General features: G+C 41.3%; 1 protein-coding gene across 1 annotated transcript in view; it reads right to left on the bottom strand.

Moving 5' to 3' along the window:
• The window catches only part of nlgn4xa (neuroligin 4 X-linked a), a 112,077-nt gene that overhangs the window by 51,649 nt on the left and 34,346 nt on the right, over positions 1 to 26,082 (bottom strand). The window contains exon 3 of the mRNA XM_085447586.1: positions 14,783 to 14,935. Within this exon, the coding sequence (XP_085303712.1) occupies positions 14,783 to 14,935 (153 nt within the window). The remainder of the gene's footprint in view (positions 1 to 14,782; positions 14,936 to 26,082) is intronic.

The following is a 26,082-nucleotide window of genomic DNA, read 5'->3' as shown; positions in this document are numbered from 1 at the left end:
ATATCATTTGCGGGAGAGAGTATGAGCGTGCAGCGTTTAAAGCGTGGAAGTACTGACCTTACTTTGAGTTTGGTGTCCGCTGTGCGTGAGAAGAAAACTTCTTTTTACAGCAAAAAAACCCCTAAACTTCCAACAAGCACCGAGTAGCTACGACGTAATGGGAAACTCACAGAGACACTGCCGTATCCTTCCACTGACCGCGGCACACCTGCACCAGGGTAAACCTCCGCCTACCGCAGTCCTGCTTTACAGGTGAAAATAGAGCAACAGGACCGCTAGTCTTTGACTTTATTTATTTTCTGCTGTTTTACTTGCAGCTATTTGAAAGACTGAGTGTAAACACAAAAAATATTTTATTTTATTTTATGTGCTGGAATGTGCAGAAAATAAGTTTAAATAGGTTTAAACAAATTTCTTCCAGTCAGAATGTTGCAGATAATTAAATCTCTGCTTGATGCATAAAGTTAAAAGATTAAAACTAATAAAACAAGTTTTAAAAAGAGACTTTTCCATTTGATTACATTTCGTATGATGGATTATGCAGAAAAAGTAGAATTGGGCTGAAAGATCTATCGCTTTATCACCTCTTCAGGTTGTAAATCGTGTTTTTAAAAAGTAACTAAGTAATTAATTACTTTTGAAAATAAGTAATCAGTAAAGTAACGGGATTACTTTTTGGGGAAGTAATCAGTAATTAGTTACTGATTACTTTTTTCAAGTAACTTGACCAACACTGGCCATGAGAGGTCATCGCTTCTGCTGTTTGCTACCAGAGATGTGTCAGGAATCTTTGGGGTTCAGTCTTCCTGATTTAGTTTTTGGTCACATGGTGCACATTTTGTTATGTCTGCTGAAAGTCCAATCCAGAAAGAAGCATTTTGGACTACTTTACTTTGTTTGTGACTATAAATTCTTGTGACGCTGACTCAACAGAGAAAACAAACTTTGGCAAAAAGTGATTGGTGACTTCCTGAGTCCTTGAACCTCCAGTTGACACCCAGAAAACAGACCAGATGAGTATGAGAAGTCTGAACAAAAGTTGTTGGGGAACATATTCTGATATCTTCTAATATGTTTGTTGTTTTGGAGCATTTTGTAAATAGTTTGTGAATGTTGAAATGAGTCAAAGTTAGACAATTGTCTATAGTTTTACTCTCAGTTAGGGAAAACTAGGCAGCATTAGAAATGAGTTTGGTTTTGAACTGCTCATTTCTACAGCAAATATACTGCCGTCTCATATTTTCAGTGGTTCCGTGTTGCTGGTCTTTTCTTGGGGGGTGGTTGGAGTGGGGAGTGGCACCTCATGTTATGTGGAGGTTACCCTTTGTCTGGGGATCTAACACTAGGCTAGGCTAACATATCTGCATTCCTCTGTGCTTTAAACATGATAGTAACTGTTTCATGACATTATCATACATTAAAAAAATCAGAGTATTTCTCGGAAATTGTATCGAACCCAATATCCTGAATCAGTGACACATGGGGGGAAAGGAAAGGGCAGATGTAATGAGAACTAGCAGATACTGCTGAGTAGTTGGGACCAAGGCACTGGCACAGTCTGTCAAAGGCACACAGAGCAGCATTTGCAGAGCAACATCTGTAAGTGACAGATGACTCTACTCACCGTCTTCATGTGTACAAGATCAAAAGCATGTTTTTCAGGGTTTTTCTGCCCTTTTTTTTCTGGTAGCAGAATGTGAACTGCAGCTCCAGCCGTCGGCCTTTCTGTGTCATGTCAGAAGACATTACCTCATACCCTGACTCACAAGCAAAGTGGATAGCTGCTGCTTACCACTGTCGTGAGGCGACAGCAGTGACAGCATATTCTTCTCTCTCCTCACGTGCTGTCATCGCTGCACAACCAGGGGGAAGAGTTCTGGAGTGGTAATGACCTCCTCCCAGCAATAGCTGTCCTTGCAGAAACTGAGGAGTTATAGAGAAGCAGGAAGAAGAGGCTGCTTGGGAGGCTGAGCACTTTGCCTCTGACTACAAGAGAGGCTGGTAAAGGATTGGAACAGAAGAATTTAGAATGAAATACTAGAATAAAGAGGAATCACACAGAATACGCAAGACAGCTATGTGACTAAAAAAGAGTTTTAAATAAAAGTAACAAACTATCAGCTTCCTGTCTCCCTCTCTGTTATTCTTAACTTCTCTGCAATAAGCTACAAAAATCTAACTTGAGTTCTCTTTGAGTTCTCTCCCTCAAAGCAGTTGCCCACTGAAGGAAAAAGATTAACGAGAGCAGTGAGACTGAAACTCAAACAGATGTACGGAAACTGGTCTTAAAAAAACACACACACAAAATTGTGCAACACTATTACGTAAGGATTCTTCCTCTTGGATAGTATGATAAAATTAAAACAATGTAGAGGAAATCCTTGTTGATGCGTGGTCAAGAACTAAATTCTGGAAGATTTAAGAACAAAAAGCTCGGAGCAGAGCATGGTTACATATGATAAGATCTGAAGGGGTTCTGAATCCTAATTAGGAAGGATGGGGTCTATGTCTGGATTCATTTGGGGTATTTTCTTACCTTTCTTTGTTCTCTATGAACAAAGAAAAGCAAACGATAAAGGCCTGGCAGTACTTATATTTTTGTTCGGGTAGGAACATCTTTACACATATTAGTGACTGTTAACTGTTCTGTGTTTGTTTCTAATTAACTGTTATCTCTTGTCTTGGGTAAGGAAAGCTGTGAGATGTGACATGAAAGGTGTGTTTGAGAGTGAGGCTCTTTTCTTTGTTGCAGCTCTGCTTCTTTGCCACAGATTCAGCAATCAGTCCCTGTGGTACAAAGTAACTGGAAAGCTTTTGTTAGCTAATTAGTGATATTACTGAGATCACAACTAGTTGAGTCACTGCAGTAGCTTGTAGCATTCCTTTCAAACTATAATGACTTGACTTGAAATTCTTCAGTGAAAGTCAACAGCAGCAGTCAAACTCAATAATAGCTACATGCTCACATTTTGAATGTCAATACTAAAAAGGCTATTTGAAAGGAAAGTGTATTTAATTCTTTGCCAATGCAATGTGTCTTTATTTTAATAATTTCCAACAAGTATGTAATTTGGAGGGAATTAAATTGAGTGTTTGCGTGTGATAAATGTGTATTACCTTCCTTTAGCTGTGTTCAGCTTTTATAAAGTGTTAGCTTTTGTACACAAACCATCTGCATGCCCCCCTTCCCTGTATCCATGAGCTCTGTGGTCTTCCTCATTGGCTCCTGCCTTTGTTAAATATATCCCTCCCCTGCACAAACCATCTCAGCCTTGCCTCTCCAACTTTGTCTCCAAAGCGTTCCACCTGAGGTGTCCCTCTGTTGTACCCATATGTAGTCCGGTCTATTCTGGTCATCCCCAACAAAATCCTTAAAATATTGAACTCTGCCACCTCCAGCTCTGCCTCCTGTCTTTTTGTCAGTGCCACGGTTTCCAAACCATACATGAAAGCATGTCTTTCTGCCATCGTGTAAACCTTCCCTTTCTCTCTTGCTGCTATCCTTCTGCAATAAATCACCCCTGATACTCACCTCCACCCTTCCTGTACTCTCCCTTTCACCTCTTTTGTGCACCGTCTGTTGTTTTGGGTGACTGACCCCAGTAACTACGCCTACTCTTTGCAGCTTCAGTGTTACAACCAAAAAATGAAAATGACGAGCTGAAAACGAATGCTAAACGCTTCACAGTGCCAAACTCCATAGTTCACACTAATTAGTGCAGCACACAAAAACATTTGTCACAATACTGTTGCTGCAGCGCACTGGGAAATTTGTTAGAAAAGACCAATCACTAAGGGTAATTGGACTCAGCTGTGCAGTTACAAGTCAATATGGTAGAAAGCATAATGCAACAGAAGATGTAGAAATAATAATTTCACACTCAGTGCAACGAGATCCAGAGATATACGACACAAACTGAAACTTTATTTTATGTCCAATCAATTAAGGGTCTTTTCCTCCTGGTCATATAGTGAGAGATGCGCCACAACACTGACATGTGAGGTAATGCGCATGCACATTTGGATCCTGACATGTATGATCCACACAAGCATCGTTCTTGCTCCCCCCGCATTGGGCAGCCGATATTGGCCTGACCCAATATTGACATGTGCTACTTTTTGACACATTATAGCAGGTTAATTTTAGCAACAGGGTGGATTGAGTTGTACACTTGTCCTGTGGAAACAACAAGACCAGAGCAGAGCAATGTGAGATGTGGAAAAAGGTGTAAATGATACACTGACGGCCGTCCAGCAGGGAATTTGATGTTAAAGTGGTGCGAGCTGATGAGTGTTTGATGACTTCTTACTCCAATCAGCCTGCCGGCACAGACACGATCGAGCTGCTCGGCCTGCAGAGATTGTTGTCCCTTCACACTAGGCATCTGCTTCAGCCCAGTGTCACACATTTACTCACTCACTGAGTCAGGCACCATTGCATGTTAGCACCTTCTCAACAGCTGCTGCAAATATCTGTGTGAATCCTTTGAACTGCAACACTCAGGCAATAGTGAGGTGTTTACAGGTGTTTCACAGACGATTCTCATTCTACCTGTTTTGTTCTTCCTTTGGTGCAGATCCACACTGGAGGATGAGTGTGAGAGCAGCGTTATCACAGAAACAACTTCTCACTGAAATGTATCTAAAATTGCAATTCTTAAATAAAAAGTCATTTTATTTATATAGTTCCAGTTCACAGGTGCTTTATAGAATACGCTACAGACCATCCTGTGTTAAATAACTAATAACAAATAACATTGTATTTATATATCACCTTTAAGTTAACAATTCATAAAGGTGAAACAGACAACATAAAACAGGCAAAAATGAACCAAAAGCGGTTTTAAAAAGGTGAGTTTTGAATTGTTTTTTAAAAACACAGTTCTGAGTCCACAGTCTCAGGCCACAGTGGCAAAAGCTCTGTCACCCTTAGTTCTCATGTTAGTCTGTTTCATAGCAAGTCCTGATCAGATGACCAGTCAAAACCAGGATCTTAAAATGGACTCTGAGTTCAATAAGAAGCCAGCGTAGCTCAGATAGCAGCGGTGTCACATGTGAATACTGGATTTAGTCAAAAGCCCAGCTGCAGTGTTTTGCACAACCTGCAGAAGCTCCAGGGAACCTTAGACACATAAGCAGTGAGTTACAATAGTAGAAGCGCGAAGAAATAAATGTACATATAGCAATCAGAGCAAAATAAAATAGTGCCTAACTCAGCCACATTTCTTAAATGATAAAAACAAGACCGAACCAGAGAATTCACATGCCCATCCAAATGCGAGAGTCGAGTCAAAGGTGACACCTAAATTCCTGATAGAGGATTTAACATAGACCGAGAGAGGACCAAGGACTTTCACTATCTGGGATTAAAATCTGTCCGGAGCACATACGAGGACTTCAGTTTTCCCCTCGTTGAGTTGGAGGAAATTTGCAGCCAACATCTGATAGAATCTAAGCAGTCATTCAGAAGCTGAAGCTTCAATAAATCCTGGGGCTTAAAAGAAACATACAACTGAATGTCACCAGCATAACAGTGATAAGAAATGTTCTTGAAGGAGCCCATTATATGCTGGAGGGCGAGAAGATATACTAAAAACAATAAAGGCTCCAAAACCAAACCCCGAGGGACAGCACAAGTTAGGGAGGTAGAGGATGACCTAAAATCAGAGACCACCACAGAAAAACGTCGGTGATGTAGATATGAGAGCCACTCCAAGGCAGCTCCAGGTAGACCAACCCAATGTTTAAGCCTTTCAAGCAGGATGTGGTGGTCAACTGTGTCAAACACCGACGCGAGGTCCAACATAAGCAGAACAGATCATTTTCCTGCATCATTACTCATCAAAATGTCACTTGAGACCCAAAGAAGGGCTGACCCAAAGCCGGACTGAAACTTAGTGCAATGCTGTGGTTTTCAAGAGCTGCTATAAGCTGCTTAGCCACAACATTTTCTAGAAGCTTAGCAATTAATGGTAATTTGGAGATTGGTCTGTAGCTGCTCAAAAGAGAAGGGTCTAGCTGAGGTTTTTGTAAAAGTGGGAGAATAGCAGCATTTTTAAAATAAACCAGAACTATACCAGACGCCAGTGAAGAGTGGATTAGAGTGAGCACAGATGGACCAATAGCCTGGAAGACATTTTTGAATAATTATGCAGGTACAATGTCAAATGAACAGGAGGATGCTTTCGCTGAATTCCCTAGTTAGAGAGAGATAGTTGACGATGGTTGGGCACAAAGGGTCTTTAACAGTCTCTCATAATTGACTGGGAGAGGAAGGGAAAGAAAAGTTGGAAAAGAGTGCACAGAGAGAATACAAAACAACAAAATAAAAAAACTGCGAGAGAGAGCAAACACAAGTTAATGGCATAGAATAGAAGTAACCCCTAACCCTAACCCTAAGAAGCACTGGAGGGTCAAAAACAGTGCATTAGAGGTCCAGTGGGCTGAGCCTAAGGTCTAGAATATGATTCAGGGTCACCCTAATCATTCCTGAGTGTAAGCTTTTTTCTTTTTATACTCAAAAAGTGAAATTTTAAGCCCACTGTTAAAAGCAAATGGGACATTCTGAATCCCAACTGGGAGCTGGCTCCACAGAAGACAGGCCTGATAGCTGAAGCGCTCCCATTCTACTTTTGGAAACTCAGGAATCACAAGTAAGGCTGTGCTCTCAGTGGGCTCTTTTTGCTTGATGCAGTATACAGGGGTCTTTGGAAGATATATAGGATCAAAACTTGATAAAACCTGCAGTTAGGGGTGATCCAGTGACCCTGAACGATTCCTCACTTGTGTCTGTGGGTTTTTTGGCTCAGACTGTAGGATTTCATTTGCACTGTGGACTCCACCCACAGCACTTTCTTACTCACCCACATTCATACAAGTACCTAACACTTTAAGTAAACGTTCACACACTCACATGCTGATGTAGGTATTGGGGGCAGTTTGGGGTTCAGCAAGGACAAATGCAAAATGCAGTAGTCGGGGATCAAACCACCAACTTTCCAAATAGACAATCCGCTGTACCTCTGAGCCACAGAAACGCCCCAAAGCTTGCAGTATTTGGTATTTCCAGATGGCTTCCCATCCAAGTACTAACGAGGCCCCATACCGCTTAGCTTCTGAGATCAGGCGTACTCATGGTGGCGAGGCCATAAGCCTTCCTATACTTTCTTTTTTGAACTTGACACATAAAGTGCCTTGAGATGATTATTGTTGTGATTTAGCACTATATTAAAAAACCTTTTTGAATTGAAAACTAGATGGGGTTTGTTTCAAGTGAAGGATTTTAAACTGAAATGAACAGTCAGTCAGTTTGGGAGAAACTCTGTAGTTCTTGGTAGTAAGCTTGTTGAGGCATTTTAAATCAGATGGTTTTCATGGAACTGAATCTTTGACTTTTGCATCACTTTGCTTTCTCCTAAATGTAACAGAATAATTTAGCTGTATTGGGAAACACTTTTTAATAGAGCAGGATGATGATAGAAATCTTAAAAATCAATCCAGTCAAACCCTAAAACGTTCCATTCTCTGTAGGAAAAGAAACAAAGTAACAAACACAGAACTGTCACCAGTTTGTTCATAATGCCACTCTACGATGCTTAAGTAACCAGATTGATGCTCATGAGTGATTTTTTTCCCTTTTTTTTCTTTGTTACATAAAGATTTTAGTATTTGAATGTCTGGGTGCATGGTTAATCCAGAAAGGTGATTCTGCTGAAAGCTGAACAGAATCATCTTTCTGGCTACGCTGCCATTCTGACTGTCTTTTTGTTATTTGTCCTAATGTTCTCCTTCATCCGTTGTCTTTATCTGTTTTTTCATCTGTATTCTCTCCCTCTTTTTCTCATTCTCTGTCTCTCTCCTCTTCTCTTTTTTCCTCTCTGCAGTGCACACTTTTCCAGAACACCTTTTCCCCCCGGCTCCCAGGAAACTAAATATAGAGACTGGTGCAGACAGCTCGGCCTTATAACAAATGGTAAGCAGAGCAAAGCACGGCGCAGAGCAAAGCACGGCACAGTGCAGCAGAGCAGCGGCAGCGTTCATAAGGATATACTGTGGCTTCACTTCACTAAACAACACACCTCATGCAAACAGCAAACAAACCACATGGAGCGCACTTTCAATTCAAACCCGGAAACAACAACCATGAAGGAAATTTGATATTTAACACCGAGATAAGTGTTTTATATTTGTGTGTATCTGTATAACAAGGTGGTTGTTGAAAACAGCTTCATCAGAAGTGAACAACAACTGGTGTCAAGACAAGTTTCACTCATCCATATGTACAGATGAGTGACACATTTAAGAACAATATGCAAATAATTGAAATCCCATGTTATAGCCTTTGTAACAATAAGATCTCAGCTCCGTTGAACACCTATGGAAGTTTTTCTAACGACGTGTTAGACAGGGTTCTTGTTGGGCTCTGCCTGAAAATTTCAAGCACAGGAATAAACACGACAACATGAGACACTGAAAAGAGCAAAGGTCCTACCAGACCAGTCTGACTGGGGTTCATATGTGGCTCCCTGATCTGCAAACATTCGATAGTCTATTTCTGCGGCCTGTAGCTTTTCTACATGCAAGCCATGATCACCATGTGACTTCAAGTTATACACCTACAGCTGAAGCACAGATGGTTGTGAGGAACTAAAGGCCAGGGAGGTTGCAGCAACAGGTTTACATCGATAATTCATCTGTTACATGTCAGATATTTATGTACACATTTTGTGTACAAATTATGCAAAACTATCTTAACAGCTTGGTAGGTGTATAGCTAACTACTCTAGCTACTTTCCTCCTTGGTTTCAGACTGGCTGCTGTTTTTACTATTTAGTGCTGCATTCTGTACTTCACTGATCTGATGAGCAGATGCTAGCCTGTAGGAGATCATCATATATTGTCCAATGCACTTGTAGCTGCTCTTATCCTAACAATTTCCAGGGACTTCCAGGCTTCTACTACCAGCAGGATTTTGGCTTGTCCAGGTAACTTCAGGGGTAACCCTGGGTTTTCAGTACTATGAAAGCATTTCACTTCTTACTGGGGTAAATCGCCATGGTAACATGGTAACAAGTTCAACATACTCACACTCAATCCGGTTGTTAAGTCTGACATCACTAGCCGTGTCTGGGCCTAAACTCCGCTGCAGCGTTCTGCTCTACCAGGTGTAACAACTGAGTTTAACATCCAGGCATCCATGAAAATGGAATTTATGACATTTAACAGAGTTAGAAGTTAGCAGGAAGTTAGCTCGCTAGCTTCTATCTAAATACAATATAGCATGTCCTGACTGCGGGGTTTTGGAAACAAATTCAAACGTACAGCTCTGTTATCACTTCCAGCATAAATGAAGACAGAAAACTAAACAGCAGTGACGTTTGTAGGGTTACTGAAGTTGGGCTAGCTGGTATATAATGATGTGCTACGTGACCGCTAGCGACACAGCTATGTTAGCATAATATAAACAAGCTAACTTTTTTCCCACTGGATAAAAGTTAACGTGAGTGTTCTCGGTGGTCAGGAACAAATGTAATTGCATGGCAGGATGCTGTAAAAGGACCAAACTTCAACCAGGAGAACAACTGAGATAATCCATCCACAATACGAGGTTAGTCATTCATATACTGCTGCATGGGCTGGGCTGTAGCTACATCCTAAGGGTTTAAAAACTGAGCTTAAATAAATGATTAGCGGTAATAAAAGCCGAGGGAGGTCAACAGTGATCACTGACTGTTTTAGGAGCTTTTTGAGATCAAATAGAAGAAAATACATAACATTAAACATGTTAACAACACAAAAGCCATATTAAACGCAGACTACTTTAGGCCCGGAAGTAGGATTCATCACGTCATCACTTAACGACCGGATATTCTTTCTGTTATATGGATTTACTTAACATAACATTAGCGATTAGGTGAAGCAGCCACATAAAGCTGCTTATCAAGGTGTGAAATGAACAACTTGAGCTGTTTCATGTCAGGGGTGGTGTTCGTAGCATCTATGCTGGAAATTGTGTGAAACATTTTCACAGGAACGTTGTTAGGTTTAAATTGTTAAATGTTGTCATAGCGTTACTTAAATTTGTAAAGTCTTAACTCAAGCAGCATTATCAAAGACATCCCTTTGTCTCTGAGCACCTCTCCAGCTTGTTGAATGATGGGGGAGGATGTAGTGTTTTATTATGGGACATCCTATGTGAGGGTTCTGTTTTCTTGGTTAGTAAACTTCCTGCCTTTATGACCCTTTTGGTGAGCATGAGGTCACACAAACGTACCCCCAAACACAAACACTCAGATGCATACAGACACACACATTCTCGCACTTGCATACACACACACATACACACACGTGCTTACACGTGCACACACATGGTGTCTTTTAGAACCATAGGCGGGTTTTACAATGGGTGGTGCTTGTGTGTATTGTAACTGTTTTCAATAAAAGGCGGCAAGGAAGGCTGTTTATTTGAAGCTGGCTAGGAGACGGGTGAGGAGCGTTTAGCTCCAAGAGCCTGCTTCCGACCAGCCTCCCTTTCTCGCAAGAAAAATCGATCGATTGCTGATTGTCTTGCTTCCTTGTCGTTAACGGGAATACGTTTCTAAACCAGCGGGGCCTGTGGAAGCGCAGACCCAACAAATGTATGTATGTAATTTGTTGATTTAGAGCATGGTGTGCTACTCAATGCTAATCTGCTGCTACTCGAACACAGAATGCTAGGGTTGCCAACCGTCCCTTAAAAAACGGAATCGTCCCGTATTTAGAAACAAAAGTACACGTCCCGTATTGAGCTAATAAGGGACGCACTTTGTCCCGTAATACAGTGAGAATCAAAAGTAGTCTATAAATGTTAATGGAATTAACACTTTGTTTGAAAACATAATTCCCAGCCCCTCTCCTGCTTTGTGACCAATGAGCTGACAGCACACTTATGACAATTTGAGTATGACAAGTCGGATTACCGCTCATCTCATTGGTCGAGGAAAGGTCGCTTACAGAGAAAATATTGGAAGACAACAGATGACCACAACAACAAGCATGGCCAGCGGGGAAACAAACGCCGACACTGCGGTGCAAGTCTCGGATGACAGTACACCTAAAGCTGGGCAGACACTGTGCGATTTTCAAACTGCACGATTGACTCGCAGGGGTTAGAAGTTGGTAGGTCACGATGCAGGGTCTCACACTATACCGCCCGATGCTCTGATGCGACCTGAGTGCTCACACTGTGCCTCCATAAAATGAAGGTTATAACAGACAATCTGTCGCTCGCTCTCTCTGTCTTTCACTCACACAGACACACCACCACCATCAACTTTGCTAAATTGCTAATGAAAAACATTGATCAGTTGTGATTAAGCAGCAGTGTAGATCCAACTATTTTCACGGTTGTTGTGGTCGTGATAATTTTGTGAGGCCACATCGAAAAGGCTCGGATGAGCTTTCCAAAGTTCTACAAGTTGTGCCTCCATTGCTTGTGTCCAGATCACACGCTGCACCGCTGCTCCGTCTTTTTCACCGACGTTTACGTGTTTGAGCGTGAGCAGTGTGAGCGGCTCACGAGCAATTCTCGTTACCCCACGTATACTACACCACGCACGATGAAGGCCAAAATTGGGCCGATCACCAAATCGGTCGCATGACTCAAAAATCGGCTCAAAATGGGCCAAAAACCGCACAGTGTGCGCCCAGCATTAGAGCAGCAATGTTTGTTCCCCTCAGAGAAAGAAAAAAAAGGCTGCAAAAGCACAGGGAGGAATGGGAAAGGGAAAACACCTGGCTGGGAAAGTGCACGATAACACCTATAAAGCGCACTGCACTGTGTGCCGGCGCACTTTTTCCATAGGCATGCTTCTAGTGGTGGGCACATGAAGAACATGAGGGGCGTGAAAGCTCGGGGAACCCTTAACCAATTTCTTGTCCACCAGGTCACGGCAGAAGCAGATATGGTATGTAAACACTGTTTGTTGTTTAAACCCTCTGGTTAAGGTTAATATGGGCATGTGCGGTGAATATCAGCGCTATGTGGCCAGAAGTGTGATAATATAACTTATTTTGTGTAATAAACAACTGCAAGGATAGATGATTACAACAAATACATGACTAATACATAAAAGTAATACATAGATGAATAATGATGATGAGTTATGATGGGAATCATGGGAACAAGCGGGTTTACAAACAGGAGCAGCTGATTAGCATTAGAAAAGCTGAAATAATACCTCAACTGAAGCCAATTGTACTAAATGCACTAAATGTGCACAGTTACAAGAATGTTTTTTGTTCTATTGCTTTCTATTAATTTATATAATTTTAAGTTAAGCAGGACAGAGTTCTTTTTAAAGAAAGATTTACTTATATTCTCAAAAGTTAAGCATGACAGGCTTCTGTTTAAGAAAGAGACCTGTTTTATGTGTTAATGTTTTCATTTTGAGCTAAAAATAAATGGCTAAATGATCATTTGTTTCACATGTGTTCATATCACAAAGAATATGCATCTGCTTAAATCAAATTCAAGTCAAATGGTTAAAAAATAATTTCACACACAAAAAAAAGAGCTACCACACTGGGAAGGGTGAAGACAACTGGGTTGCCCAGCCCTGGCCACGAGGTGTCCCTTATTTATTTTTCAGGGAGTTGGCAACCCTACAGAACGCATACCAGGAATACCTGGAATAGTCAGTCAAACAAATGTCAATTTATCTGCCAAGAAATAAAAAGATTTCCACACCGTCTTCATTAGGCAGTACCCTTAATCATTTAATCCAGTTCAACGTTTGAGAGCTGTAATGTGCAGCCGTCACTTGAGAAATAAATAACAGCATTGACAGCACACACTAGATTATACTTTGTTTTCAAAACTTAATTTGATGTGTTTCATCAGGTTTAACAGATCCTTTAGGTTTATTTTCATAGTCACTAAATTAGTGCAACAAGTCATTAAGGGGAGAGTCTGGCTGGTAAACAAATCTGACTTGTGGGACTACTCAGTTAAATGCTATACATGAGGAAGCTGGGTAGGCACTGCAGGCAGGTAGAGCTAGCTGTGTCTGCCCACCACCACTTTAAAAGGGCGACAGTCTTTAGAAGCAGAGACTCTGACCCTTTAGACAAACAGTTGGTCGAGATTTCCTGTATGTGACGATGTACCAGTCAATTCATCAAACTTGATGTAAAGGAAAATCAAAGTTGTATGATGCTTCTCCAAAGCAGTTTGAACACAGACACAATATCTTCCTCTTATCTTACCTAACTGAACAATTACAATCATGCTGAGTGGAAACAGGTTATTTGTATCTAAATCTAAGACATGGATGCCAAAATATGAGGGATTTATAAATATTATGCATGCTGTAAAGACACTATACAGGAAATATGGACTACTTATTCAAACTGGTAACTGTAAGTTAGTACAACTGTTAGAAGGCTTCAGTGCTTTTATCCATCTCGGTTTTAGAATTACAGCGCTCCCTCGTTTATCGCAGGACTTACGTTCTAAAAATAACCCACGATAGCTGAAATCCCCGAAGTAGCCAGCTTTATTTTTTACAATTCTTATAGATGTTTTAAGGCTGTAAAACCCCCTCACTACACACTTTACACACTTTTCTCAGACAGGCATGAACATTTTCACACTTTTCTCTCTTGTTTAAACTCTCGAAGTTCAAACCTTCGTAGAAAAATAAGTCCAGTATCATAGAACGAAACCAAAGGCGCCCGCAGGTGATGACGTTTCGTCGACATTGTTGTGTCTGTTTGGCCAATCAGGACTCAGAACAGAATGCGCTGCACAAAAAAATAAAATAAAAAAATATCAAAAAAATTGCACAAAAAAATCTGCCAAACAGCGAGGCCGCGAAAGGTGAACTGCGTTATAGCGAGGGACCACTGTACATCCCTGCAGAATGGTTGCACGCTGCCATCAGGAAAAAATGAAGCAAGTAATAAAGTTTATCAGAGAAACCAATGATTTTAGACTCATTCACAAAGTCAACATACATCTTAATATACATGCATCGTTGTTTTCTAAAGGAAAAATCATAGTGCCGTTATGCCTACCTCATCATTAGCAAGATTATCAAGTCAGCAAGCTGTTTTGATCTTGACACAGTTGGTCCACCAAACACAAGCCTTAGCACCCAAATCTTTGTCCATTTGCATCATGACTTAAATAATTACTATAATGACAAAAAGTGCAGCTTTGACTCGAAATCTGACCCTGGAAAAGCGTATCTGTCATTTTCTTCTGACAACCTGGGATAGCTAGGTTAAAGGGTTTTTTCATGCCAAATTAAAGAATGTTGTTACAATTTGATAAAATACTTTCAGAGAAACACGTCTCTTCATAGTTCATCTCAAAAAGAAAAGGGTTATTGTCCTAATAAGAAATGTGGGCTGCACTGATATAAAGGTATTTTAAACAGAGATGAATACAGACAAAAATGCAAACCACGTCCTAACCTGGCAACATGGAGGATTGGAGAACAGGAAAAAGAAACCGCAGCTTGAAAACTCCACGATGATGAGTGGGAATAATGTATCAAGTATATCTGTGTACGTATGAATTTCAGCTGCAAATCAATTTTTAAGGAAAAGTTTCAAAGATAAATATGTGATCAAAGAAGAACATTTCTAATGTCCCGCTCCCTGAATGTAACAGCGAGCCAGTTAATGAAAGAGGGGAAGCCAAACAGTCAAATCAATCAATAAATCAATGAACCACTTATGCCACAATCAGCACTTCTCCAAACCAGTTAAAACACCACAATTAAAGCGGCGGACTCACCGAGAACTCCGAGCCGGTAATTGATTGTGATGACGATGACATTTCCATAGCTGGCCAGGATGCTGCCATCAATCATGTTGCCAGTTCCCTCCATGTAGGATCCTCCGTGGATGTAAACCATGACTGGCTTTAACCCGTTCTCATCGTGGATATCTGTAGATAAGAAAATACAACAAAAATGTCTTTTTTAATTGAACCCAATGATTTTTTTAAAATCAGGAACTCGTTTTCATGCAGAATGTGATTACATTTTATTTTGTTTACAACTTTTAAACAAATACACTAAAAGTGTTTTCAGTGCTATATTGGCACCTGAACCTACAAAAATCAGGAAGCGCACAATAATGTTTTACTGAGGTTACTAAAACAACTAAACAGACTAGATAAACAAATAATCGGAGCTAATATTCAGTGTTTCACTTTTGTTTTATGATCTGTTCTAAAGACAGTATGATAACATATAACATATACTATTTTAATGTGTTTTAGGAGAACAGGAAGCACAAATCAAATGTATGCAAAGATGACAACGTTTCTCTAACTTCCCAGACCATAAAGGGCTCCAGGCCGACTGTGTGGCACTTCAGTGAAGTGCACATTTGTTTGTCATTAGTGGAAAGAGATTACATCAAAGCATCAGATGCTTTAAAGACCTTAAGGCAACCACTATGTTTTAATTGCGGGGCCCCATATTGACAGTGTCATGATCCACTGTTGGGTTCTTATATTTCACTTAATGTGAAACTTTCAAACTGAAAGTGGTTTACATCGTTTGAATCACAAGGCTCTGCTTTTTGAAATAACAATTTAAAAAACTCAAACTTCCCTGTTTCAGGGGCTGAAAGATTATGAGGGTAATGACTATAGTGTTACCATACTATACGATACACAGATTATTGTGTGTATGGTTAGCAGAATGCTGTAAAGTGTAAAAGGTCATTCCTCAAAATAAGATCCGTGGCTCCTCCAGTTCATGTGTCAAAGTATCCTTGGACAAAGTTCTGAACTTGTGCATTTACCCAGTAGGCACAGATAAATGCATGGTATGAATTTGGTGTAATAGACTGACTGACTCTTGTAGTAGCAAGCACTACTGCTCACGTTGTGTAGCATGGCACCTTTCTGTTCACTAAACTGGATATTCAATGTTATTTTTTACATTTCAGTAGAAAATATGACAACAAATTGTGCATTTGACTGGAAATTCATCTGGTAGCTTTTATATCACAAAGCAAATACATCAATATAGTGTGACTGCTCTATGACAACAACACAGTTATGTCGATAACTTTTACAGTTACTACATAATTCACTTTGGTTTCATTGAACACTGTCTGAGAGTCATTTCTCTGTGGTAAGAATTGCTGGTTACTAGTGGTGTGCGGATCGATACTGAAATATCGATTCTTCCGATACCAGCAATTTATGTTCTAGAATCGATTCTCATATTATAATATCGATATTTTAGTACTCTGGGGTAAATTTGTAGTTTTTCCATTAAAATGAACGCAGTGGAAAGAAACTATATCATTCGGATCGTGTGTCGCAGCCCCTGGCGTGCACACTCACAACAATGGCTGAGGGCAAACAGAGTCATGTGTGGACGCGTTTTACCTCCACAAACAGTCAAGTCGCGGTTTGTGATATATGTGGCAAGACAGTGGGGTGTTGTGGCAACAGCACTGACCTCGTCAAACACCTCAGAGTAAATCACATCACAGAATATGACGAGCTTATGTTGAGGCGAACTGAAGAGGAGGACAGGGACAGGTGCTGCTAGGGCGAGACAGACGTCTCTCGCAGAGTCCTTTAGTGGTGCAGGCAGACAACATGCTCAAATAGTGCACAACGTCAGGTTTTGGTTTTTTTTATATGATTATTCTGCATTATTAAGCAATAAAAACAAGTTGTCTGATGTCCTCTAATCATTATGAAGCAATATGGTTATGTTATTATTACAATTACATAATACAATTATATATTGTATTATGAAATGCAATGAAACATTAAGTTTTTGTACAGAGTATCGGTATCGGATCAGTATCGCCGATACCACCCTGAATTTTACTTGATATCGGATCGGAAAGGAAATCAGTGGTATCGCACATCACTACTGGTTACTGTTGGCAGGAAGCAAACATGTACGTTGTGTTAAAGTTTTCACGTGGCTCTGTGCAGTTCTGTTCCATACTGTGATTCAGCAGGTCCTGCCACAGTATTGAGTTGAGGTCTGGACTTTAACAACTGCTGTTTATTTTGTACCTAATTCCATTTGTCAAAATAACCACATCTGTGGATAAATGCCACTGGAAGTGTTGAACTGATGACAGATTGGCTGAGGTGGGTTTTAATGCACAGCATCCTATATGATTATTGTGCATTAACATCTGTGCATCCACTGTAATGAACATATGACCACTGTAAATTGTTTAACTATTGATAAGAAGAGTTTTAGTGCAGTGTTGTCATTTTAAAGTGATAAACTAGCTCTATAACATGTCTGTGAAGGTTCTCAGTCATCCAGGTCATCGTAGTCAAAGCAGCTTGCAAAGAAAAGCGTCTGGACTTCTTTAAGTTGCTTGAAGACGTTTCACCTCTCATCCGAGAAGTTTCTTCAGTTCTAAGGTCAAATGGTGGAGAGTCCCAGATATAAACCTAGTGGGAGTTTCCCCCCACAGAGGGACAAAAGGACCCCCTGATTAGTGATGGGATTTCCGGCTCTTTTTAGAGATCCGGCTCTTTCGGTTCGGCTCACTAAAAAGAGCCGGCTCTTTTGGCTCCGAACCGGCTCTTCGGGGTGTTTTGTTGCTTTAATTAATTTATTATTAACAATAATATAAAATTATGCACAAAAGGAATTACTAACGTAAAAAAAAGTGGTTTTATTTATATATGTTTATATATAAATATATGCGGTGGCCCCTAGAGACAAAACACGTACAAACTCCAAAACACATTTCTAGCATGAACTGAACCTCCAAAGCAGAGCTACTAGATCACTTAAATTACACAATTGAAAGCATGTGTGTATTGTTTGTGTATTTATACACAGGCACTCATATATATTCAAATAATTTTAAAAAAAAAAAAGTTCATTTACCTGTTACTACCACACACCAAATCCGGTCGTTGGTACTTGCTGGCTTGTGTAGCCACTAGGTAACAAAAGCTCAACACTGCGCCTAGCATCCTGGAGCACTTCTGTTGTGTTTTGTACGTGTTTTCAGTTTTTACGTGTTTTGGAGTTTGTACGTGTTTTGGAGTTTGTACGTGTTTTGGAGTTTGTACATGCTTCAGAGTTCGTACTTGATTTGAAGTTTGTACGTGCTTTGTCTCTAGGGGCCACCGTAAATATACTTTTATTTATTCACTCCACATAAAATGCAATAAATAAATCATATAATACAAAAATCAACTATTCACATTTCAACTTTTAACTATTTAAATTTTCAGCTTTTTCCTTTTACAAATTTAAAGTGAAAACAACACAAAACACTGCAAACCACAACACAATTAAATATAAATGAAAATATGAAAACTAAAAGAACATGCACATTCTCTGTCATATGGACCTGCATGAATAAACTTTCTGAATCCTTTATCATCTGCAACCGAAAATAGCTGTGGATGATTACTATACCTTTCTAATGTGACGTTGTTGTCCCTGCTCTCTTTCTCTCTCTCTCCCTCTGGCTCTGATCCTGTGCTACTGAGTGTAACTACTGCCCCTCCCCCCTCTGCCCAGCGTAAAGCACAAGGCTGGCGTGCAGAGTGAAGCGGGAAAAAAGTGCGAGAGAGAGGGTGAGAGAAGAAAAAAAAAAATACAACCCACGTGACGGCTCGCGATAAGGAGCCGGCTCGCGTCGTTCACGTCAAAGAGTCGGCTCTAAGAGCCATTTCGTTCGCGAACGACCCATCACTACCCCTGATGATCCTCTAATCGCCTGACAGCTCCTTGGAGGACAGGACCAACTTCACCCCCGATCAGACCTGCACACTGTTAGACCTCTGCCTCACCACCACATACTTCAAATACAACGAAGGCTTTTACAGACAAAAACATGGCTGTGCCATGGGCTCCCCCGTGTCACCTATTGTAGCCAACCTTTACATGGAGGAAGTGGAAAGGAAGGCTCTTGACTCTTTCAAAGGAAGAGTACCCAGCCACTGGTACAGATATGTAGACGACACCTGGGTCAAAATCAAGACACAAGAAGTGGAATCCTTCACTGCGCACATTAACGCTGTGGATAAAAACATCAAGTTCACCAGGGAAGACACAAAGGACGACTGTTTGCCTTTCCTGGACTGCGCCGTGCACATTGAAGAGAACGGCAACCTCAACATCGAAGTTTACCGGAAGCCCACACACACGGACCAGTACCTCCTCTTTGACTCCCATCACCCTCTGGAACACAAACTTGGAGTAATCAGGACCCTACACCACCGGGCAGAACATGTTCCCTCTAAGCCTGAAGGAAAAAAGAAGGAACACACACATGTAAAGGAAGCACTCAAAACGTGCGGCTATCCTAAATGGGCGTTCTTAAAGTCAGCAAAGAGGCACAGAAAAGAAGACCAGACACCAGCGAGGGAGGATAAGAAGGACAGACGCAACAACATTGTCATCCCCTATGTAGCCGGTGTATCAGAGACACTCAGGAGAGTTTTCTCCAAGCACGACATCCCAGTGTATTTCAGACCCAGCAACACGCTCAGACAGAAACTGGTTCACCCGAAAGACAAAACGCCAAAACACAGACTTAACAATGTGGTGTATGCTGTACAGTGCAGCGAGGAATGCCCAGACCTCTACATTGGAGAGACCAAACAGCCACTTCACAAGCGCATGGCACAACACAGAAGAGCCACCTCCACAGGACAAGACTCAGCAGTCCATCTGCATCTAAAGGTCAAAGGTCACTCTTTGAGGATGCCAACGTTCACATTTTGGACAGAGAGGACAGATGGTTTGAAAGAGGAGTGTAAGAAGCTTCTATGTCCACTGTGAGCGACCATCTTTGAACAGAGGCGGGGTTTACGACACCAACTCTCTGCCATCTATAATCCAGTTTTGAGATCCCTTCCCAGACGCCTTAACGCCCACTCACATCCTGGGCCATCTGACCTCAGGAATTCGCATGATAAGGTGGGGCCAGGTTTCACAATGAACTCACCCGAAACTCTGGCTGATTGGGACCCACGCCCAGTTTCCCACCTTGGCTCAGGCGATTAGAGGATCATCAGGGGGTCCTTTTGTCCCTCTGTGGGGGGTCACTCCCACTAGGTTTATATCTGGGACTCTCCACCATTTGACCTTAGAACTGAAGAAACTTCTCGGATGAGAGGTGAAACGTCTTCAAGCAACTTAAAGAAGTCCAGACGCTTTTCTTTGCAAGCTCCTTAGACTACGATGACCTGGATGACTGAGAACCTTCACAGACAACAATAAATCCTTTTACTCTCTCAGTGAGCCAAAGATGTGTTTGCAGCATAATGCAGTTGTTTCCGTCCTGGATGCAGTTTGCACTTCACCATCATGCCCTCGCCCTTTTGTGCAATAAAAATATAAGTAATATCCATATCCATGCTGCAGACTGCATCCCTATTTTCTGCCTCCTGCATTTTGATAAAATAGTTTTCAGATGTAAAAGTGGTCTGGCCCCAGTGTCTTTCTGGACACATTCAAGGACATGGCTAAAGGATCATCAGGGGGTCCTTTGTCCCTCTGTGGGGGGTCACACCCACTAGGTTTATATCTGGGACTCTCCACCATTTGACCTTAGAACTGAAGAAGCTTCTCGGATGAGAGGTGAAACGTCTTCAAGCAACTTAAAGAAGTCCAGATGCTTTTCTTTGCAAGCTCTTAGACTATCTCTATAACAGCATTGTACACTGGCTAGGCTAGCTAGCCTCTGTGTAACTCCCTTGTAGATTTGTTGTTGTGCTCATTCTGCTGTTTCATGACCCAATTTTAGCCGAGCTGTAGCTGTGGGGCAGATTTCCTTTTCTCTAGAATACTTTGTGATGGAAAATCGTGCGTTGTAGCCAAACATCCCCCCTCCTCACCTGTCCTCCGAACATTATTCCAGAAGCAGTTCATTACTGCAAACCTGTTTTTGCAATTACTCTGACCTTTGACCTCTGGCTTGGGCTGAATTTCCTGGGCTAACACACACCCGAATGCTCCTGACCAGCAAACCTTTGTGTTTATAGATGTGTTAGCTTCATTCCTGCAGACGCAGCAACAGTGTCCTTAGTTTTCCACATGCACAGAGTCCTGTGAAAACCTTTTGCAGTTGTGTAATATTCAGTTTAGATCATACAATCAATATGCAAGTTCTAAAAACTATTATAGTGTGTACAGCGGGGACATTAGTTTGACCTTTCTCTTCTTTAGTAGGACCCTTCCATTTAAGTACCAGCCCATTTTAAAGTGGACATTTGAGGAGTGTTGTGCTGGAGATATGGTTTGACATTCTCGAGCACACCTGCTGGCTTTTACCCAGTAATCTCTATATCTGTCTGCTCTCCCACCTCCTCCTTTTGTTCTTTATATAATGCACAGGCAGCATGGCAATCAGGCCAGATGAATACCGTGTTTATGAAGCTGCCCAGCTGTGATTAAGCAGCATGATTAGTACATGTGTAGGTGGTCATTATAAATTAAGAGCGGGTCCTTTGCATAAAAGAAGATGGAATGAGATGCAACCAGTCAGAAAAAGCAAGGTCTGCAATAAATCGCTCAGCAGCAGCTCAGCATATTTTAACAAGAAAATATCTGAGAGTACTCTGGGAGCACTCTGCTGCCACTGACACAGGAAAGCGTTAGTGGACACATCACTTCTATTAACCCAAGGGCAAAAACTCTAGAATGGAGTTATCAGTGCTGTCCTCACATTGCCCAGCATCTGCTGCACTATAACAGTTCTCAGTGTCCAACAGCCGAACGAACACATTATCAATGGCCCTGCTGACTAGACTGCTGCAAACTCTCCCAGATGTCATTTCGATGAAAGCAGCTACTGAGGAAAATACTGAACTGGGAGTAGAGGTGACCAACTAAACATCTGAAAGTAATGATTCTGCATATACTGACAGATAGAAGCCTTTATATACTTCCAAACATCTTAGTAAAAGCTTCTGTTTGAGAGAGCATATATATGTTTTTATATTATTTTAACTTATAGAAAGTTAGCCTGCTTCTTTTTTATTCTTGATGATAATTAAATGATGATTAGTTAACACAATATTGTGTTATGTGTTACATGCTGAAGAACCTAAACAACACAACCACCCCTGGACAATTTACTGATAGTTTTATGTCCTGTCAAATCACCTTAGGTTCACTGAGGCTTTCCAGTGCAAGGCCTGTGATCACCTGTGATCATTTGAGCCAGGATGAATAAGGTTATTCTAGCACGAGACATTTTTTATGGAGATTGTCTGCTCATGACTTTTTGGCTCTTTCAAATTGGCTCAGGTTTTACTTACAACGTATAGACTAAAAAGGGTTAACATTTATAGAACTATTAACCACTCTGTGTCATCTGAATGAGTGAAATGTTTTAAATCCTAATGTTTCACATTTCAGTATTCTTAATTTTCTTTCCATTGTCATCACAACCATCTAAACAGACCAGTTAGTGTGGATGAGTCTATCCGATTTGGCTAAAAACAAAGATGTCAGCGGCAGCTAAAACTGGTCACTTACTGGTCTGTTCTTCAATTCCTGTAAGCTGTGTGGAAAGCACACGGCTGTATGTATGAGGCATGCCAGTAAGCTTGCTACAAATGTAGGCAGGCGGGCAGGTGGGCATGGAGCAGGAGGAGTGTATCACTCCACTCCTCTGCATAGAAAACAATGAAGTGAAGCAGTGGAGAGCAGCCCACGGAGAGAGGTTATTAATCTCTGCTGTGAATTTGTACCTTAGATTTGCTAATGTCTCTGCATCAAAACTCTCAGAAGGAACTGGCGCTGACACCCAAAACCAACCTTGGACTTACTATGCATAAAAGCAGGCCTGTTAATTACAGGGCCATGATGGCTGCGTGGTGTTAGTGTGTTCCTGTTTATCACTCAGCTCCACACTAGTAGAGGCCCAGTGGAACAGTGTGGGTGGTGGAAACAACCTTGAAGAGGCAGCTGCGGAAAAAACAACTGCCACTGTCATAGGCTCTAACTGATAGGCATCTGATGGTCGCTTCAGGCCTCTGTGGGCTCAGGCAAAACTATTTGTTGGCTCTCCATCAAACTAACAGACAAACCGGTACTACCCATCTCTTCTGGTGTATTGCACCAGTGGAGTCAGAAGTCTGAGAGAAGGAGGAGGTGAGTGAATGCACTCAGGGCACTTTTATCCAACAGAGAGAAGCCCATAGATTTAGAGCTGTGTTTTATGACTGGAGAAGGAGAGGTGGTCTTGGGGCACCATGTCCCAATCCTGTCAGCTTGGAATGCACTTAGAATTAAAGAAATCAAAGTGCTTCAAGTACTCCTCTCTCTGCCCTGTTCTTACTATCTCTGGCTCTCTGTACTCTCTTGGGCATGTGGAGCTGCCGGGGTGACTGTGCAGCAACTTTGTCCCACACATTCATCACTGCCATCCAGGCTGGGGAGAGAATATATTCTTCTACTGGCTGCGCGTGTTGCACACATTACTCATTTTATATGGGTGTGGAGGCTGAAGAGAGTGAAGCGAGTGGGGTAATGTTTGGGGTAGTGTAGTGGGGTGGAGGGGTCCTTCAGCTTTTTCTGCTGTTGGCAGTGGAAGATGGTTAATGGAAACTCTGTAAAGTGCATCTCCATCGCACCACTATCACTGCAATCACAGTGATATAACCTCCTCTCTCAGGAGTGATAGGACACAACGACCGAGACTGTCAGAGCCAGGGCTCGAACCATCAACCTTCCGATTACAAGACGAACTCCCAAATCTGAGCCACGATCGCCCCTAGTTGAAAAAATATTTTTTAAAATTATTTTAAAAAATGATTTAATAAGAAGGCAACAGGCAGAGTGTTACCTAAAGATGGCGGCGCACACTGTTGCAGCGGCTTACGGCTCTCCGTCTCAGTACTCCTTTCTACACCCGCCAGGGCCTTGCTGAGGCTAAAAAACCAACCACACAAGCCACCTCTGCCAAGCCTCTATCTCTCCAATGCCAGATCCCTCATCCCCGGACGGTGTTCACATAATTGCAGGTGACTTTAATAAGGCCGACATAAAGACCCCAGCGCTCCCAAAGTTATCAGCATGTCAAATGTTGCATGTCAAAAACTCTTGGAAGAGTCCTTTGGTTTCTTACTTTAGGACATTGGTAGCTAAACCTGGATGTAGTAAATGTCTGGATACTCGACTGGATGGCAGTTTGAAGCCTTGGCCAATGAACTGGTTTCTGTGAAGCCACTATACTCTAGACTCATCACAATGCTTTCCTAATCATGCAACACAATAAAAAAGTGTGAAACTGTCTTTATACTTCATTTGCAGTTGTTAGAAAAGTTCAGCTAATGCTCGAAAGCAAACTTCAAGAGTGATTGTGGCAGATGAAGTCTAAAAGGTTCTCTGCAGTGCTGCCTGTTGCATCAGCCACTGAGGTATAGGTGGAACCACAGGGGAGCTACAGGAGTAATAAATTGCCACTGCAGATATTCAAACAGTCAGTGTGCATCGATCCTGAGTGCTTCCCTTAAAAAACAGGCAAGCCAAAGAAGTGCCTGAAGATGCTTTTTCGAGACCTTTCAGCATAAATCAATCTATTCTCCTGGTGCATCAGGCTATATTAAAATCTGATGTTTCAGCTTAGCTGGTATATTACTCTTTAACAGTGAATTTGAGCTAGCAGTGTCTCAGTAGGAAAACTACTGAGTGCATAGTCACAGGCAGTGTGTTTCGCCCTTGCAGTTAAAAAGGTGGATATCCAATATGGCTCTTTTGTCTCTTTTCTCAACACCTGCTGTCAGCAAATAGTGTGTTTTCAGATCTGTTTTAACATCAAAATATCATCTCCCAGTGGACTGGTCCATCTAATGTCATGTAAAATGTGCTAACCCTCTTTGGGGTAAATGCAATAAACTAATGTAATAAAAACCCCTGAGGAAATGCAAGGTTTTTGCAAGATCCTAATATAAAACAGTAAATAAATAAATCACAGTTACCTACAAAACATTCGGAGTATTTAAAATGTATCACTTCATAATATTTTTTCAGCATTTTATTCAACCAAAATTCATAGAAAGCAAGTTGACAACACAATAAAAAGCTTTACTCCTGAAATTGGTTCATCTGTCACAGATACCCGCTTGTGCTTTCATGATAGCTAATACATACATTTTAGTTCAGTTATTTCAGTTAATTTACTAATAGATTACCAATCCAGAATTTGGGATGGGATACTGAGCTGGGGAGGAGAAGGGGAATGTGATGGGAGGCATGGAAAACAGGGAGGGAAGGGAACCTTTGATTCTGCTGAGTCGAGCAGAGAATTACTGCTGTGGCAAAATAATCTAAGCAAGTAAAGACTAGAGTAAAAAGCAGGGCTGGACGAGGCGATGAGACCAAACTGGGACAGAGTAAAGTGGGTCGTTGAGAACAGAGAAACTGGTGGCAGATCTGGTGGAAGAGGAGGTAGCATTGAAAGATGAGATACATTTTTACTGTTCCTTATTTTATTCTCGCTTTCTGGTCAAAAACAGATTAGAAATTATATGACTGAAGATATTTAGGTTTCATTTAGTCATAGCCAATTTTCTGTGGACTTACTAACTCTATGGCTAACTAAGAGAGAAGGTGGGCAAAGACACTAAAGTGAAATGTCTTTAGTTCAATGTACCCTTTAACTGAAACATGCACTTTGGCTTTTTAATCTCCATATGATCTATAATTGTGTACACAGCACAGAGAACTCGATGCTGTGCTGTTTGGTTATTATCATGCATAGCAAGGTGTTAATAGAAGACAGGAACAAAGAAACACACACACGTGGCAAACGTTTTTCCAGAGCTACAAATTTCTCTTTCTAAACAACACAAGTTAGCGCTCATGCTGCACCAAGGAATGAAGGACAGAATGTACAAAAGGATGTTTAGATGTTTAATTATAGGGACCTCCTTCCTACTTAAAGCTACCCCTTTGCCTGAGAAACCTCTGATTTAAAAGGTTAATCCGAAAGATCAAGCCTGGATTTGAGTTTGCTCAAGGATACTGAAAGGAGAGCAAAAACTAGGAGACTCTTGAAAAACAGCTACGACCTGCAAGAACTCGGTCACATGATAAGTGAAACTGGCACATTTTAGTT

This window comes from Copadichromis virginalis, linkage group LG23 (assembly GCF_057382275.1).
Source record: "Copadichromis virginalis isolate Kocher_CV1m ecotype Utaka linkage group LG23, C_Virginalis_male_GT1.1, whole genome shotgun sequence".
NCBI classification, from domain to species: domain Eukaryota; kingdom Metazoa; phylum Chordata; class Actinopteri; order Cichliformes; family Cichlidae; genus Copadichromis; species Copadichromis virginalis.
Note: the sequence above shows the minus strand (reverse complement) of the source record. Positions and strands in the feature narration are given on the sequence as shown.